This window comes from Otolemur garnettii, unplaced genomic scaffold (assembly GCF_000181295.1).
Source record: "Otolemur garnettii isolate 467f Iridium unplaced genomic scaffold, OtoGar3 scaffold00161, whole genome shotgun sequence".
NCBI classification, from domain to species: Eukaryota; Metazoa; Chordata; class Mammalia; order Primates; family Galagidae; genus Otolemur; species Otolemur garnettii.
Genome location: NW_003852556.1, coordinates 798,913 through 817,629, shown reverse-complemented (window position 1 = coordinate 817,629; position 18,717 = coordinate 798,913). Strand labels below are relative to the sequence as shown.

The window sequence follows — 18,717 nt, the reverse complement described above, 5'->3', positions numbered from 1 at the left end:
CAATCTTCACCTCTCACTAAACTTTGGGTTTCTGTCCTGGAAAAATGATGAGAAAATGATACCTTTGTCATTTGTCAGGACTGAGAGTTAGATGCAAACATCTGAAAACTACAAAATGAAAATAAAATGTTTTCATTTTATGATAAGACAAAAGTCCCCATCCTGCAGCAGACCCCATCAGCCACCCAGCCCTGACTAGGGAAGGTGGGGCTGGGTAACCACACTCCCCAGTGTGGTCACTGTCCCCACCTGCCAGCAGGCTCGGCCCCAATCAGGAAGCTGGGATAAGCAGCAGGACAACAAGCTCTCCTCTGCACCCAGGAGAGTGGACTCTGCCCCCGGCGGCCTGTCACAGTGGGACCCTGCACTCAGCCACACCATGGCGAGCCTGCTGGGCCTTGCCCTGCTCAGTGTGTCCCTGGCTGGCCTTCTCCTGCCTGGGGAAAGTGGTGAGTGGCAGTTACCCTTCTGACTGTGGGGGGGGGGGGAGGGGGGGAGGCAAGGAGCAGGGAAGAGCAGGCAGTCGGGGGGATGTGCCCTCAAATCTCCACAGTATGCTTGGGGGAGGGTGTCCTGGCCCTATAAAATCTCTACGATATGCATGGGGGGTGCCCTGTTTGGCTTCAGGTGGCTGGAGTCAGCTTCATATGGGTGAGAGTCATCAGATGAGTAGATCAGAGGTCACAAAAAGACAAAAACACAGGGACAGGGACAGATAGTGAGATAGAGAAACAGAGACAGGAAAAGAGAGATAAGGAGAGACAGAGAGAGATAAGGAGAGACAGAGAGAGAAAAGGAGAGATAGAGAGAGAAAGGGAGATAGAGAAAGGAGGGGTGTGGGGGTGTCAGGCAGTAAGGAGAGGTCTGCCCTCTACTGCCAGAGTAAGGGGCACAGCAGAGGCCTTTCCAGCCAGGGAGGGGTGAGAGGGGTCACCACCCTCAGCTGACTCCACCTGGGAGGGGCTGCCCAAGGTGAGGTTGGACAGATGGGGGCACCAGGATGCCCAGGCTCCTGAGCCTGTCCAGAAGAGGCTCAGAAAGGGGAGAACTCAAGCAAGGCTTGGGGAGACACCAGAGGAGGGGTGGCACCTGTGGCAGGGGCCCAGGGTTTAGGGACCTAGGACAGGTTTGCCTCCTAGAGAAAGTAAAACACACAGGGGCCCCCAAGGCACAAGAGAAGAGAGAGCAGCAAGGGATAGACAGTCAAAAAGACCCTCGTGGGCAGAGGAGGGAGAAAAGATGGGGGGTGTGGGAGGGGAGAGACCCACTTGGGAGAATGGAAGGGGAAAGGCCTTCATGCGGGGGAAGGGGCACCAATGTGGACAAGGGAAGAGGAGACTCAAGGGAGGAAGACTGGACCTACAGAACCATGTTGACCTGGAGGGCTCTCCATTAGAAGGTACCCGTCTTCCTCCTGGGGTCCTCTCCCTCATGAGCCCCCATAGGAAGCTCTAGTTCCAGGACCCATCTTCTCAGTCCCACCCTTAGCTCCTACCCGTCCCAGCCTCTGTCCCACCCCTCGCCTCACAGAGGCCACAAAGCTAATTTCTCTGCTCTGCAGAGCTGCTCCTGCCACCCAAGTACCAGTACTGGTGCAGGCTACCCCTCCCTGCCCTGGCCACACCCTCTCCATCAGGCCACGCCTTCTCTATCAGGCCATGCCCCTTCTGGGTCACCCCCCTGCCCGGCCGTGGAGTGGACACCTGCTTTCACCCTCGGCCCAGGCTGTGAGCATGTGGGTATGGCGGTGGTGCCCAGTGCAGGCCTGGGAGCCTCCCCAGCCTCCCCTCAGAGACCCTGTCATCAGCCATCCAGTGTAGATGGCCCTGAAGGCAAGTCTGCTGTCCCAGGAGGTCCTACTGAAGATCTATCCTCAGCTCCCTTTGGTGGCTACTACCTTGTCCTCACTGGTTGGCGGCCCCTGTTTGCTCACGTTGCCATAACACAGTACCACAGACTGGGGGCTGCAAAATATATCATCTTGCAGTTGAAGGCCGGGGCTCAGAATCAAGGAGTCCACAGGGCTGGTTCCTGCCGAGGCTGTGAGGGAGAGTCTGTTTCGGCCTCGTCCCACTTTCAGCATTGCCCACCCTCCCTAGGGACCTGGCTTGCAGACACATCTCCACTCAGACAAATGTCTGAGACTCTGGAGTTTCCTGGTGTTTCATTAACTTCTTACGACAAGTGTACAGAAACCATGGTGTGTTTCATTCTAATGACCAGTCTCACTTTCTGCTGTAAACTTTGTTTTTAGAAGCAAGAGTACAGTGAGGGTCTCTGGAATTCCCTTCAGCTTATGATGATCATGGGCATTAGTGGAGTAAATTAAGATGAAGTCAGATCCTTGAAACCCAAACCACATCTAGTCTCCAGTCTCACTTTCTTCAGACCAGGAGGTATGTCTGCACAGCCTCCTTAATTTGACTAAAGAGTTGACTTGACTTGTTAATGAAAGCCATTAAAAGTGCCTAAATACGGTCCAGAGGCTGAGCCTTGAGGTCAGGCCAGTGGCCCAGTCTTTCCTTCATTCATTCATGCAACAATCATTACTGAGAACCTACTGTGCCCAGCCACTGGGGCACAGCTGTGACCAAGCAGGCTGTGCCCCAGACTTTCTGACATGAGGAAAGCAAGACTGGTCATTAGCAATGGAACATGCCAAGGTCTCCATACACTTGTCTTAAGAAGTTAATCTAGGGTGACTAGATTTTAACATTTGTAAGCGGGACAACATGGCCAGGGGGTGGGGTGGGACGAGGCAGGGCAGGGCCTGACAACAAGGCAAACTTTGATAAGCAGTTATCGATAATCACTTCTCAACAATTATTTGTTATTATTATAGTTTAACATTATAAAATTAACAAAAATAATATAAAACTCATATTCTGGCAAAATAGCCACATAGCAGCTGAAAACCGTATATTCCCTTTCTGTTCTCCCGCCCACTCGTGCACTCTTTCCAAAAATTGGGACTTTTTAAAAACGCCACGGGACGCGGGACAAATTGTTAGAAAGCGGGACTGTCCTGCCAAAAGCGGGACGTCTGGTCACCCTAAGTTAATCAGACCTTTGTTGTGAGTAGTTCTGCTCCAGGGATAGAGACAGCACCAAGCTCATCCATTTGTAACCCAGAGAGTGGATAGTGCCCGGGGGAGAGGTGCAGGGCCAGGGAGACATGGGAGGGGCAGTCCTGGAGAGCACGGCTGGGGCCTGAGAGGGGACGAGATGGTTAGCCTTGTGGGTACCTGACAGGGAAGGCACAGTCAAGGACACCCAGTGGGGGCGGTGCCTGTGGCTCAAGGAGTAGGGCACCAGCCCCATATACCAGAGGTGGAAGGTTCAAATCTGGCTCTGGCCAAGAACTGCCAAAAAAAAGGACAGCCAGGGGCCAGCATGGCAGAGAGAGGTGAGGGAAGGAAATCAGGAAGGAGGAGGCCCAGATACCCGGCCCTGGGGAGTCCTGGGGAGCCCTGGGGTCCATCCCAAGGCCAGTGGGAGTGGTGGATTCCTGGCATCACTCCTCCACTGTTGCCCATCACCATGTCCTCATGCGTCCAGCTCCAGCTGGAGTAACCCACCAGCTGGGAGGTGAGCAGGCTGGGAGGTGTGAAGAGGACTGGGCAGGGGCTGCAGAGGGAAGGAGTTCTCCATGGGCAACCTCAGGCCCATTATGCAAGCCTTGTCCAGTGTTTTCCAAATTATGACCTGTGAACTTGCTGCATTGCAGGGGCTGGAAGACCCACATTTTACCTTGCTCCCCAATATTCTAGAGCAGGGGCCAGAAGACCCACATTTTACCTTGCTCCCTGATATTCTAGAGCACACACGTGTGAACACCACTCTCCTGTTCCCTCCTTACTGTGCAGCTTCCACGTAGCCTAAGCGACATGCATTCAGTTTTCTCTTAGCCACCTAGAGCCATGGTGATGGTTCACAGATTTGTTGTGAGGGTCAGACCCCACTCAGCCTGACACTCACCCTGCTCTGATCACTGCCCCTCTTTTCCTCTGACTCCCCAAAGGAACTGGCTGGTCCACACTCCAGCCCCTTCTCCTTGGTGTCCATCCCTGAGCTCCTCAGGCTGTGGTCGTCTCAACACAGGACCCAGAGTAGGGGCCAGGTGGGCATTCCCTCCAGGGCTTCTCTGCACCTGAGGAGCGAGAGTGCCCAGCCTCCTGTGGAGTTGGGAGACCTGATGCTGAGGGCTGGGCAGCTGCATGGCAGGCCGTGCAGAGCAGACACACAGGGGCATGGGGCAGGGGCAGCAAGTAACTGGCTGAGCTGCCCTCAGCAGAATAAAGCAGAGGCATAAAAGAAACAGGACTTGGAAGGGAAAATAATCTGAGATAGGAATGAAGCTAACATTTGTCGAGCACCTTCTGTGCACCAAGCTCAGCACTAGCAGTTTTATGTACTCTCAAAACAACTCGAAGAAGTAGGTGCTCTAATTCCCATCTGCCAGTGGTAAGTAGTGAGTGACCAGGATGTACCTGAGATGCCAGACTGCTTGAGTCTGCAGTCCTGGAGCTCTGAGGTGAGGGGAGACAGAGGTCAGGGCTGAAAATACAGGACAGGTCAGTGTGGGGATGTCAACTTGGAGCATCATCTTTATCATGGTGACACTGAATTCTTCAGAGGAAAAAAGCACAAAGAAGAGGACAGAAAGCCACAAAAAAAATTGAAGGCCTCCCATATCACAATGAAAAGAGGAAGAGAAGTGAGTGAGAGACAGAGTGGCAAAGAGAGAGAGATGGGGCAGCAAGCCCCACACCTTAGCAGGGACACAGAGATTCCCAGTCAGAGCAATTTTAAAGAGTAGATTATGACCCACTTATAAGGCATGAAATCAATTCAGTGTTCTTTTTAATAAAATAGAATAGAATCAAATAGAAAATTTTGTAGTAAGTACTGTTCTTTAGAAAATAATAGTGAGTACTATTTCTTGAAAGTTGCTTTAATTTTGTGTGTGTGCATCCGTGTGTGTCCCAGGACTTGATATAATTGTATTTTTCATGGGTCATGGTCAAAACAGTCCACAACTCCCCACTAAACCAGGGGGGAGGCCTTAAAAGGGGGGAGGCAGAGGGCACAGCTTAGAGTGGGGCAGCTGGGGGACTCGCCAGCAGGCAGAGGGCTGGGTGGCCAGCTGGGGCTGGTGAGAGCATGCAGGGTCTGTGTCATGTCCCCTACTCAAAAGAAGGGTGCCTGGGGCTCAGTGCAGGAGGAGTGGGGCGCTCTTCCTCACGGCTCCCTTCATGCCCGAGGAGAGTCTGGCTTCCTGTAATGAGGCCCCAACAGGACACTGCAGTTCAGGAGAGGGCAGGTGATGGAGGGAGGGGTTTTCAACTCTTTGTCCTTCCCTATCTTCCAGTGTTTATTGATCGGGAACATGCCAACAACGTCCTGGTGAGAATCAGGAGGGCAAATTCATTTCTTGAAGAGGTGAAGAAAGGAAACCTTGAAAGAGAGTGTGTGGAGGAGACGTGCTCATACGAGGAGGCCCGAGAGGTCTTTGAGGACAACGACAAGACGGTAAAAGCTGGAGACTGGGGTGCCAGGCCCACGCTGGGCTGGAGGGTGCTCGATGGCCCTGATTTTTCCCTGCCGACTCTGAGCACCCAGACATCCATGCCAAGTTTCTGCAAAGAGGGCAGTGATCTGGGGGCTGTCCAGCGTGGAGAGTGGATGGAAGGGCTAGAGATGTCAGAATGACCTTATTACTGCCCTCCAAGGGCAAGCTTTCCAAGTTCTTGGTGATTACGGGGAAAAGAATTCCAGGATGCCGGCGGCGCCCGTGGCTCAGTGGGTAGGGCACCAGCCCCATATACTAAGGGTGGTGGGTTGGAACCCGGCCCCAGCCAAACTGCAACAAAAAATAGCTGGGCGTTGTGACAGGTGCCTGTAGTCCCAGCTATTCAGGAGGCTGAGGCAAGAGCTGGAGGTTGCTGTGAGCTGTGACGCTACAGCACTCAAATTCCAGGATGCACCACATAAGCCAAGCAAGTGGCTTGATCGTGACCCATGAAAAGTACAATCTGTATCAAGTCCTGGGACACACACACATAAACAGCTTTCTGTTCAGTCTCAGCAGAGCAAGCAGGCAGGCTCCAGAAACAGCAGGTGCACTCGGGGCAGTGGGGTTTTTGAATTTTTACTAATTGAGTAGGGAAGTATTCAAGATAAAGGGGTTGGCTTTACTTAAAATTTGGGTAGTAATTCCTAGAAATGAGTTGCTTCCCATTTTCATACATTATATGATGGTCTTGGAACTGTCACAGTGATTTCGAGGGTGATGTTTTAAGCCACAATGTAAATGTCATTGTAACTAGCCAAAGTTCACTTAGGGTGGCAGAGAGAGCTCACAGATCAATCAAAGTGATCAAAGCTCTTCTTGCCATGGGGGTCACCCCTCTAAGAACCTCTGCCTGAGAGGTGTTGACAATAACGCCTGAAACCACAGGCAGGCCCCAGCTCCCAGTCCCTGCAAGAGCAGCCCAGACCTTCCTGCCTGTAGACACCCTCCCACACCCAACTCCTCACCCTACAACCTCCTCCCACCTCTCTTTCCCCTTACTCCTGCCTCCTCAGCAAATAGTAGTGACACAAGAAGGGGGTGAGGATGGGTGGAAGTCACAACTCTTCTTGTGTCCATAAAGTAACAACATAAAATAAAAAGCTAATTTAAATGCCAGGTGCAGTGGCTCACCCCTGTAATCCCAGCACTCTGGAAGGCTGAAGCAGGTAGATCCCTTTAGCTCAGGAGTCTGAGACCAGCCTGAGCAAGAGCAAAACCCAACTCTACTAAAAATAGAAAAATTAGCCCAGCATCGTAGCAGGTGCCTGTAGTCCCAGCTACTCAGAAGGCTGAAGCAGGAGGATTGTCGGAACCCAGGAGTGTGAAGTTGCTGTGAGCTATGATGAGCCCATGGCACTCACCCCATGGTGACAGCGTGAGACTTCATCTAAAAAAAAACAAAAACCTCCCACGATGAACATGATCCATTGGTTATGGTGGCCAAGCTTTTCGTTACCTACCAAACAAACTGAATGTGAACTTAAATATGAGGATTGCTCCAGAACTCTATCACAAGGTGCTGGTTATTGGCAGGCATTGACTGGGTCTATGCAATTGAATACCAGTTCTGGAGTAAGACAATTAATTTGACTCACCATCCTGGGTGCACCACCCATGAGTTCTCCTTGGTTCCTGGAGACTATTATGATCTCGATGAAATCACAGAGAAGATTGTGTCAGGGGTGATAAAGCACACTACAAGTGGTTACAAGGTCATCCACCATCCAGATGGCCCAGAAGGCCAAGATGATGACATTGGTTTGACCCCCCCGCCCCCTTCTGGAGAATCAGCAGAGTAGAAGAGCTAAAGTCTTGGGTATAAAGCTTCCAGAACTAAAACTCAGAATTATTCATTCTCAATGTGTAACAAAAGATAGTTTTCTGGATATAGGATCATGCTCTGTCACTCATACTGGAGTGCAGTGTACAATACCTCACTGTAACCTTGAACTCCGGGACCCAAATGATCCTCCCACCTCTGCCTCCCAAGCACCTAAGACTACAGGTGTGCACTCCATGTCCAGCTATCAACAGTTTTCTTTTGGGGGGGTACAGATGGGGGTCTTGCTATATTATTCAGGCTGGTCTCAAATTCCAAGTGATCCTCCTGCTTTGGCCTGGGATTTATAGGCATGAACCCCTGCACCCAGTCACATAACAAAAGGTTTTGAAAATCATTTACCTCAGACAACAGCCAGCCTCCTTGATACACTTTATTCAAAGAGTTCCTGAAATGACTTATATCAACCCCACGTTCATCTCTTATCACCTGCAGGTAATAAGTTCTTTGGCCAAACAGACCACTCTCAGTATGGTCTCACTAAGAACTTTGAGCTGTTTGTCATGGAAGAAGCATTCCATGCCTACACTGAGCTGAACAGGTCCGTGCAGGTGCAGTACCAGCAGTTTTAAAAATGACACAAGGCCACGGGTGGTGATGAGGCTGTGTTCATAGATAAAAAGCTACATGTATGGGCTTCCCCCAACACCTGCTGGAGCATGGCTTCAGCTGTGACACCGTGCTCTCAGATAAAACACCTGCTGGAGCATGGCATCAGCTGTGACACCGTGCTCTCAGAGACCCAGAACATCAAGGTTATTTCTGTTTCCTGCGATGAAACCTAAAGACAAAAAGAAGAACACAGCAGCCACTGATGTGATGGAAAGCATAGCAATTACACTTACATTTAGAAAATTGCCTTGTTCACAGTGTCAGGGAGAAAGTATTCAGTTTCTATCACAAAGTTTGATAATAGCTGTAAGTTCTTTTTAGATGTACTTTATCACATTTAATAAGTTCTCTTCTATTTATACTCTGCTGATAGGTTTTTTTTTTAAGAACCATGAATGCGGGAGGTGCCTGTGGCTCAAAGGAGTAGGTGCTGGCCCCATATACTGGAGGTGGTGGGTTCAAACCCAGCCCCGGCCCAAAACTGCAAAAAAAAAAAAAAACAAAACAAACCTCATGAATGGATGGATATTAAATTTTGTTCAATTATTTTTCTACATCAGTTGATAGGATTGTGTGGACTTTCTTCTTTACATTGCTAATATGGCAGATTACATTATGGATTTTCAAATGCTGAATCCAGCCTTTGGTGCCCCAGATAAACTTACTTGGGCGTGGTGTACTATTCTCCATTCACACACTGCTGTATTCAGTTTGCTAATATTTTGTTGATGATTTTTATGTATGGCTTTTTTTCTCAGCCTGTTTTGTTATGTTGTATATTGATTTTTATTTAGCTCAAAATATTTTCTTACTTAAGACCTTCTTTTGACCTATGGATTATTTATAAATGGTCAGAGTTCTTAGAGTTTTCTAGTTATTTTTCTGTTGCTTATTTGTAGTTTAATTCCACTGTGGTCAGAAAAGATATTTGTCCAGAATATAAAAATAACTGTGTAGCTCCCTGTGGAGCTTTCTGATTCTGAAAGAGCATTCTCACTGATTTAAGACCCACCCCAATCCAGTGTGATCTCATCTGGATCCTCACCTTACTTATGTCTGCAAAGACCATATTAACAATTAAAGTTACATTCTGAGGTTCCAGGGAGTGTGAAGTGGGACAGGGCACTACTCAGCTACAGGCAATGAAACAAGTGAAGACTATGAATATTTTTTAACGTAATATAGACTCTCGATAGCCTGTTTTAAGTTAATTAGCAATTAACATTTTTTCAACTAACATAATGATTAATGACAAGCAAGTGATCATTTCAGGAATTTTTAGCCTAGGTATATTAATTAAAAACTATTCACTGATCAGCTAGAGAGTAGCAGACAGCAAACCATTCTTGGTATAATCTGTTTCTAGGTGATTAACTTGAAAATAAATATTCACTATTCAACAAGCATGTTGAACTGAGATGATTATAGCCATATCTTCACAGATGCAGATCTGAATAGCTCCTCCCATAGAGTAAATGGTTCTAGAACAATCACTCCTAAAAGTGACCTCTTTTGGGGAAAATACCCTGTTTAGGTTACGTTACTGGATTATGGTCGTTATTCATATAAATTGTCTCTGTTTTTCCTAATGCATTTTTAATTTTTTTCTTTTAGAATGAGTTCTGGAATAAATACAAAGGTGAGATTTCTTTCTGTTTTAAGTGAGAGGAGTTCATTAAGATATTTGAATTTTGAAAATACTTCCTATAGGCTGGTGCCTGTGGCTCAAGGAGTAGGGTGTCAGCCCCATATACCAGAGGTGGTGCGTTCAACCCCAGCCCTGGCCAAAAAACTGCAAAAAAAAAAAAAAAGAAAGAAAGAAAGAAAACACTTCCTATACTTCCTTTCTTCTCTGATTTTAATCTTATTCATTTAAGACTTTTCTCCTCAGGGTGTTTCTGTAACTGTTACTGTAAAATAGGTTTTACTGAAATTTTATACTAATTCTAGTTTTGTTATTCACTTAAATACAGATTTTAGTCAGTTCATCCTTATTTGAGCACACCAAATTCCATGATTATTTTTTAAAATACAAGTGTATTTGGTAGAGACAAAAAGTAGAATTGGAAAGATTGGATTCCCTGTGAAGGTAACCCCTGTGATGTAATGGTTATAGCGTCTGAAATGGTCTCAGTCATGATAATAGTATTTCCCATTTCTCAGAGTGACAGCTGGACCTGCCTCTAAACTAGATTATAAGAAGCCCCGTGCTAGTGATGCACACTAGTCTTTGCATTTGCATTCTCATTTTGCCCCCAGATAATTTGGGAAGAGGAACCCCAACATCCTCTCCTGTGAAGGCCCAGCCCAGAAGTGAGTGTCCAGAACTCACCTGTCTTCTGTCCTTCCAGCTGGTGCCCTGTGGTCACCAGCCCAAGGCCAGATAGGAAGAACTATTTACAGAAAAACAGGAAGCATCTCAAGTTACCCGAAAAGTGTGTGCCGAGGTTAACACAGCACAGTCACTGGTTTCCAAACCCTTCTTTGCAGATGGCGACCAGTGTGAGGGCAGCCCCTGTCAGAACCAGGGCGTGTGCAAGGACGGCCTGGGCCAGTACACCTGTACCTGCTTGGAAGGGTTCGAGGGCAAGAACTGCGAACTGCGTAGGTTCCTCGGCTCACGCACCTTCAGGAGCAGTCGGTGGGAAAGAGGGAGAAGCTCAGAGCCCGAGGAAACAACCCTGAGTCGTGTCTGACTCCAGAGTCCGCACCATGTTCCACTGCCCCACTTGTCGGGGTGGGCGTGATGAGACAGACACGTCTCTGTTCCTCGGAGACCTGTGGGCACTCGTGATGTGTCCAGCCCAGTCCTGTGCAGACAGGAGCTGACTCTCCCTGGGGAGGCGTGTCCTTGGTACTCACCTTCCTGGATCCTGCAAGCGTTGGGGAGGAACACTGAGATTATGCCATTATGAAAACCAGACACTTTAAAGTAATTCTACATGAAAAACATGCTGAGAGTTTTCTCTGAAACTCTAATACTAATTTTTAATAAAAATTGGGCTATTAGATCAGTTTTCCCTAAAGAGAAAAATATGTATTTCTTTTAAATTACTGACTTTATAATCTTTAAGCGTGGTTCTTAGCTAGGATTTCTTTTGAATTTTTCCTGGTAAGAATGTCAGTCATGGATCATTTCATTAGAAATTCAGAGTCGCCTTCCTCCGCACTGTTCGGCTAACTTATCAGGCATAATATCAAGTAGACCCCCAGCTATTGTGGATGTTTCTAAGACTCTGTCAGTGTTGATCTCTGCACTGGAATTACTTTTACAGTAACTTGCTATAGGTGTGTCTGGATTCTATATACATGGGAAGCAGGTTGGACAGCCTCAGCCTTCTTGAGGCCAGGGCTGCTGCCTCGCCCAGGCTGCAGGACCTATGGGCAGGTCTAAACTTGGACCTGGGGCCGACCTGACTCCAGTCCACTTGCTTACATCCACAGCTGTCCCTCTCATCTGCTTGCACCAATCAGAGCCCCAGTGTCCAGTCCCCACAGTGGGACATTACTCTCACAGAGTGCCCGAGGAGCCCGAGCCTGGCAGATGTGGCGACCTCCCCCCTGCTCCCTCCCATGCGTCTGCACGAACTCGGCCCCCTGCTCCAGCCCAGTGCCTGTTCTATGATTGGCCAGGGGATGGACAGAGCTGGCACCCTCTGGCCAGCTGCAGCCTGGGTTTCCCTGGCCTGTCTTATGAGCCAGCGTTCATGTCTTACAGTTACACGGAAGCTCTGCAGCCTGGACAATGGGGACTGTGACCAGTTCTGCCGAGAGGAGCAGAACGAGGTGGTGTGCTCCTGTGCCAGTGGGTACACCCTGGGTGACAACGGCAAGTCCTGCATCTCTACAGGTAGGAGGCTCATCGGGCCACTCGCCAAATGCCCCCGGGTCACAGAGACTAGCCCAGGGGAGCAGGTCAGCATCTCTGGGCAAGCCTCGCAGGTGGCAGCTCCAGGAGCAGAGCTCTGGTGCCCTGGGCTCAGGTTGTTCAAACACGAGGTCTGGAAACAGACCTTTGTTTCTGTGAGCCACATGTGCTGTTAACCTCAGTTCCCTTGTCTGAAAAGTTGGCCAATACTCTTACCTGACTCTTTTGGGGAGGGGACATGGTGAGGACCCTGACTCTGCGTGGTGATGGGTGACCACCCACCTAGAGGCAGCCCATGTATCTTGCAGCAGCCACCAGAAAGGGCAGGGCCCAGAGTAGGGGCCTGGAGGGGACCCAGAGCACCCCCAGAACAGACCTCTTTTCTGGAGATCTGAATTTATTCTTCAACTTGGCGAGTGTGACAAAAGGCTCCCAGAGGACAGTGACCTCTGGTAGACCAGGGAAACAGACCTCTGGTAGACCAGGGAAACAGACTCCCTGCCATGGACGCTGTAAGGGCTAAATGGGACCTGAGGTGGGCTCCTCACACACTGGCAAGCACAGGTCAGTCTCTGGGGCCAGTCCCTGCATCACTTACTCTGCCTCTCAGAGACCCCAACTCACCAGGCCTGGCGTCACCCAAGGGTGTGTTTGGAATGCAGGGTCCCAGGCCCCATCAGGAGCCACAGGTGACCATCAGCACACATGCAGAGTGGTTTCCTGCCAGGCGGCTGTGACAACTGTCCCTCCAGGGACTCAGCACTCCTGAGTGGTTCTGTCACTACACCCTCATATTCTTCTGGTTCAAAACTACCTATTTTAAGAGATGAATAACCAGGAAAAAGTTGGTTCCAAACATATCCTTCCAGTATTGCTTCAGTCACGTGACATGGAATCACTCAGCCAGTGAGGACAGTGTGGCTCCTGCCCCCATTGGCAATGGCGTCTCCAGCTAAGCTGGTTCAAAAATATTTTACCTGGTGTCATTTCCTGACATGCATGTAAGTATTTTTAATTCCAGAAATAATCAGAGATCAATTTAATATCAAGCTTGATGTTTGAAAATAAAATCTGGTAAACTGCTTCGTAGTTTGGAAGGTTCTGTCCTAAATCACAGATGACCCATTCATAGCATTGGAGATGGTGATTACAACTGTTAGCATGGAGCTTACAGGGGCAGCAGGGCCTTTATCGCCAGCTGAAAATTCACTGGTGTCCACTCCAAGGCAGGGGCCACTTTGGACCCTGAGAGCACAGCAGATAGAAAACCAAGCTGTGCTTATCGGGTCTCAGCACGTGACACAGAGGCCACTGGGCACTGTCTTCTCTTCTCCCACCTCCCCTCCCTAGCTGGCGATGGGACAGAGGGAACTCCCTCACGCCCACCCTGAGCCCCTTAGACACTGTCACGCACGGCACTCGGCTCCTTCTTACACCTCAGGTTGTTTGCTTATGTTGTTCCTTCTGCCTGGAAACATTTTTCTTCAATATTTTTATTACAGAAATTTTTTAAACACACAGCAAAATTAAAAGAACTTCACAGGAGGCCCCACAGCCACTGCTGCTCCCACTGCTGGGTCCTGTGTGTGCCTCACAGGCGCTGGCCCTGCCTGTCCTGACTTCCTGGTGCATTTCCAGGCAAGCTGCAGGCCTCTGTGCGTGTCCCCAGCACTCCTGCATGCCGACAGGGTCCCATGTTCACAGGTTGTTACTTGAGGTACAGTCAACACACGGACAACTGCATTTACCTGGAGACAGCCCCTGCTACACTGTCCCCTGGTGAGCTGTCTGAAGCATGGGAGCTCCTGGCTTTGCTGAAGCCCCAGCCTGCCCTTCTTTTCCAGACCTCTTTCCCTGTGGAAAGCTGACTCTGGGGCGTAGGAAGAGGTCAGAGTCTCAGGCCATGTCTGGCAGCGAGGAGCTCCCTAAAACCACAGTGCTAGGGCAGTATGACCAGGACCTGGTCCCCACTCAGGACCCCTACAACCTGCTGAACTTCAACCAGACATACCCCGAGGAGGATGACAGCGACCTTATCCGGATCGTGGGTGGCCGGGACTGCAAGGAAGGGGAGTGTCCCTGGCAGGTAACTGGGTGTTGGCCCCTCTGGCCTGGCTGGACAAGGGACCAGCCCCAGCCGGTTCTGGTAGGAGGCAGCCCCTGGGCCTCCAGGGATTCAACAGTTCTGCACTAGGATGGATGGTCTCCGCCAATGAGCACGCCTGCCCCCCTCCTCTGGGTGGCCCTGGGAGGCTGTGGGCTCCAACGTGAACGCAGCCTGAGATGAGAAAGGGGCCGGGGCCTAGGAGTCTCCCCCCTCACCTCACTGTGGTGTGCACCAAGAGCGTACTGTTCTGTGATGGGCAGAAGGGAAGGAAAAGGTGTAACCCCCACCCTGGAGGTCCCCAAACCTCACTCTACTCAGAGAGAAATAGTGTTAAAACCTGGGGTGGGCACCCTCGCCCGGGCAGGAGCATGTCAGCAGCCCCCGGGGGGCAAGGGCCCTTGCTGCTCTTCTGTCTGCGGCACAAAGAGTTATTGCCCTTTTTTCACTTCTAATTTGGTAATTTTTTTTTTTTACCCAAACACATAAACCCTGAGGGTGACAGAATCTTAGAAAAGCACATGTGTTTATTTTCAAAGGTAAAATTACTCTTTGTTGATTTGGACAATCATTGCCAGATTTAACACATAAAAACACAAGACTTTGGGGTGGCATCTGTGGCTCAAAGGAGTAGGGCGCTGGCCCCATATACCAGAGGTGGCAGGTTCAAACCCACCCCCAGCAAAAAACTGCAAAAAACAACAACAACAACAAAAAAAAAAACCCAAGACTTTCAGTTGAATTTGAATTTTACAGAATCAATGAATAACTTTTAATGGAAGTATGTCCCAAGTATTGCATAAGACATATTAAACATTATTTTCTGCTTATCCAGCCCGAATTTAATGGGGTACCCTGTATTACCTGACAGTCCTTGCTGGGACTGGGAATTCTCAATGTCCAAGGCCAGTGTGGCTCATCCGACAGGCAAAATTCCCAGAGCCAGCAACAACTTTCACAAATATCCTCAGCAGCCCCTGCCTCCACTTGCAAGCCCCACGGCAGGTGTGCATCTACCTTGTGAAGGAGCCAAGGGGACAAGCACTGCAGCAACGTGGCCATAATTTCTCACACACAGCACATGTCTGCTGAGAGCCTCCTGTGTGGCGGATGCCAAGCTGGGCACTGTGCATAGGGCCTATAGCCACAGAGCTGGGTGCTGTGTAGGGCGTGCAGCTGTGGTACTGCTTCTCTGATGTGTACCATAGAGTCTGCACCTAGAAAGAGAGCTGGGGCCCAAATCATCACACCCTGTGGGACTATGCCATTAGGGGCAAGAGCATGGCACCTGTGTGAGCTCCCAGGGCCCCCAACACAAGCTGCCGAGGGGCTGAGGTGTCGGGACCTGGAGCCCCGACAGAGGCTTTTCCAGGGCACCTGGCTCTTACAGGGCCCTCATACCCACTGGGGGATGGACTCCTGTTTACCTGCTCAGTCATGGCCCATCACATCATCCCCATTTTAGGAAGAATGGCTGGAGTCCAGCCTGAGAAACTGACCTTCCCTTACTCCTCACTCAGGTGGGACGAAGAATTGATGTGCTGTGCAAAAAAGGCAGAGGCTTTGCTGTTTCCCTAGTCACGAGTGTCTCCAGGAATCCTTTTTGGACTCTGTTGTTGCCCTGAGCTACCCACACACCAGCCAACGCCTGTCCTTTAGAAGATGGAAATCTCCTTTAGAGAAAGGAGGCCACTAAGCACTCAGGCTGCAGATTTGCAGGTCCCATCCTCTGGGAAGCTGTGTGGCGCATTTCAAGTGCCCATTGGTGCTCCTCCCCTGTGACCGTCCTGCCAGGAGGAAACCCCTTTCAGGAGTCGCCCTGGAGCTCCAAGGGAATTTCCTGGAAGGTGGTGTCCACACACTGAGGGGACAGGCTGTATTGATGCCCATCCTTGTCCCCAAAAAACCACACCGTTTAGGCAGGTGTTTCCTAGACTGGCACTGGCCTGTCTGGGGAGCAAGTCGCAGCCACACAGACAATGCAGGCTGTCACCCCAGTGATCATTTTTTCAAAAGCACTTGAAATATGATAGACCTTTGGTAGGTGGCCCACCCAAAGAGACTGTCACAAGCTGATCAGCATGCAAAAGTAGTCACCATAAGGAACTAGGCCTGCTGTAATGATGCATACATGTGGTGCATGTCTGATCTGTGAAAATCAAGTCACCTTAAGGATGTGGTCAGTGTAGGAAGAGGTCAGCTGTGGAGGTTCCATTGTGCATTCTGTGTGTAGTTAGCACTGTGACCAGATTTGGAAAAAACAAAATTGAATCCCTGTCAAAGCGAGTTTGTATCCAGGTGCAGAGAGAGACAAATAGAAGGACCTGCTTGAGTGGCAGTATCTGGCGTTTAGTAGGCCCTCGGTGATGACGGGAGGGTGGAGGCCAAGTAAGGTGTGCCAGGGCGGGGCTGGGAAGGCAGCTGGAGCCTGGGTGGGAGGCTGGCACAACAGGTGCAGGGCCAGGGTGGGCACAGGGAAGCCTTGACGGGGGTGCCCTGAGCCTGCAGAAGGTGGCAGTGGGGGACAGGTAGCAGGCAGGCTGAGGCCTGGGTGGTCCTCCCTGAGTGAGGGCCGACTCTCCCTGGGCAAAGGCCTACTTCAGCATGTCCTGCCCCAGGCCCTGCTGGTCAATGAGGAGAATGAAGGGTTCTGTGGAGGCACCATCCTCAGCGAGTTCCATGTGCTCACCGCCGCCCACTGCCTGCACCAGGCTAAGAGGTTCACCGTGAGGGTGGGTGAGTGACGCCCCAGAGACCCCTGGAACTGGGGGAGCTGAACTCATACTTGGGGGGTTGGGGTCCAATTCACAGAGGGAGAAGATGAGGAAGCAGAGCCAGCTTCTCCTCATACTCTCCCACACTGAGCACCACGTGCCCCCTAAGTTTTTACTTGCGGGGTCCTTTTGCAAACATCTGTCTTTCTCCTCTAGACCTGTAGAGCCGTCCAGGCACAATCCAGCACGTTGTGGGAACACACACACCAACCACACCTGCAATTTGCAAATTTTTGTTACCTTAAATTTTCTATTATACATTTAAAAATATAAAAAAACAGGTGAAGACTGGGCATGGTGGTTCACACCTATTACCCCAATCAATGCTTTAGGAGGTCCAGGTAGGGTTACCCCAGGAGCTGGGGGCTGCACTCCAGCCCAATGACAGAGACCCTATCCTGTGTCTTAAACGAAACACACAAACAAAAAACCACTCTTATTAGAAAGTGAGACTTTTATTAGAGTCTCACTTTGTTGCCCTTGGTGGAGTTACATGGCATAACTTATAGCAACCTCACATTCCTGGGCTCAAGCAATTCTCTTGTCTTAGTTTTCCTATTTTTAGCAGAGATGGGGCCTCACTCTTGCTCAGGCTAGTCTCTAACTCTTGAGCTCAAGCAATCCACCAGCCTTGGCCTCCCAGAATACTGGATTACAGGTGTGAGCCACAGCACCCAGCCAAGTGAAGTTAATTTCAATAACATCTTGTTTAATCAGATACATTCAAAATATTATCAAGTGGTCAAGTGTGACCAACTTAAAAGGCAGCAGTGAGATACTCTGCATTCTTTTCTGGCCTAAGTCTGCAGTTGCCCATCACAGTATCATGCTCACCAGGTGCTCATGTGCCCATGGGCTGGTTGCAACCCCAGAAGACAGCATGGGCCTAGAACGTGAGGCCATTAGCCTAGGTGCTGGGACAGTGCCTAGTACACACCCCAAGCCAGAGATGTATCTGTTGAAAAATAAGCAGGGAGTTTGCACAGAGCTATACACATACATGAATCTAAGGGCCCTGGGGAGTGAGAGTGAAGGTCATTTTTATTTATTTACTTCTTTGCATTTTTCCATATTTTTCAAAAGTGACCTTATACCCAAATGCATTTTTGGGGAGGAGGGGTTAGGGGATTCATTCAGATCAAATGCATTTTTTAATTTGAGAAAAATAGCTTATTTGCAAAGCACTCAGTGGGTGTGTGCACAGCCAGACAGTGCTGAGCGTGGCCTTGCTCTCTCACTGCAGGGGATCGTAACACAGAGAAGGAGGAAGGCAATGAGATGGTGCATGAGGTGGAGGTGGTGGTGAAGCACAACAGGTTTGTGAAAGAGACCTATGACTACGACATCGCCGTCCTCAGGCTGAAGACACCCATCACCTTCCGTGTGAATGTGGCCCCTGCCTGCCTGCCCGAGAAGGACTGGGCTGAGTCCACGCTGATGACACAGAAGACAGGCATTGTGAGTGGGTTTGGGCGCACTCATGAGATGGGCCGCCTGTCCCCCACGCTCAAGATGCTGGAGGTGCCCTACGTGGACCGTAACACCTGCAAGCTGTCCAGCAGCTTCACCATCACCCAGAACATGTTCTGCGCTGGCTACGAAGCCAGGCCTGAGGATGCCTGCCAAGGGGACAGCGGAGGCCCCCATGTCACCCGCTTTAAGAACACATATTTTGTGACGGGCATTGTCAGCTGGGGAGAAGGGTGCGCCAGGAAGGGCAAATACGGCATCTACACCAAGGTCACCGCCTTCCTCAAATGGATTAACAGGTCGATGAAAACCCAGGGCCCACCCCGGCTGGTGACCACCTCCCAGCCTCCCAGGTTGACTCGTCCTCTCCATTAAAGTGCCCTTGACAGCTATAGCACAGTGTCGTTTCCCTGAGGTCTCCTGTTCTCCTGCCCATCTTATCCTGACTGCTCCTAGCCTGGGGAGTGTCCATTT

The 18,717-nt window shown here is 50.1% G+C and overlaps 1 protein-coding gene across 1 annotated transcript; it reads left to right on the top strand.

Moving 5' to 3' along the window:
- Nucleotides 1-317: 317 nt before the first annotated feature.
- LOC100948461 (coagulation factor X) lies at nucleotides 318-18,637 on the top strand. The gene is made up of 8 exons (XM_003800002.3): nucleotides 318-449; nucleotides 5,372-5,532; nucleotides 9,642-9,666; nucleotides 10,518-10,631; nucleotides 11,746-11,877; nucleotides 13,740-13,981; nucleotides 16,618-16,735; nucleotides 18,017-18,637. Exons 1-8 carry the CDS (start codon nucleotides 380-382, stop codon nucleotides 18,616-18,618), a joined length of 1,464 nt encoding a protein of 487 aa, XP_003800050.1. The 5' UTR covers nucleotides 318-379; the 3' UTR covers nucleotides 18,619-18,637.
- Nucleotides 18,638-18,717: the final 80 nt, after the last annotated feature.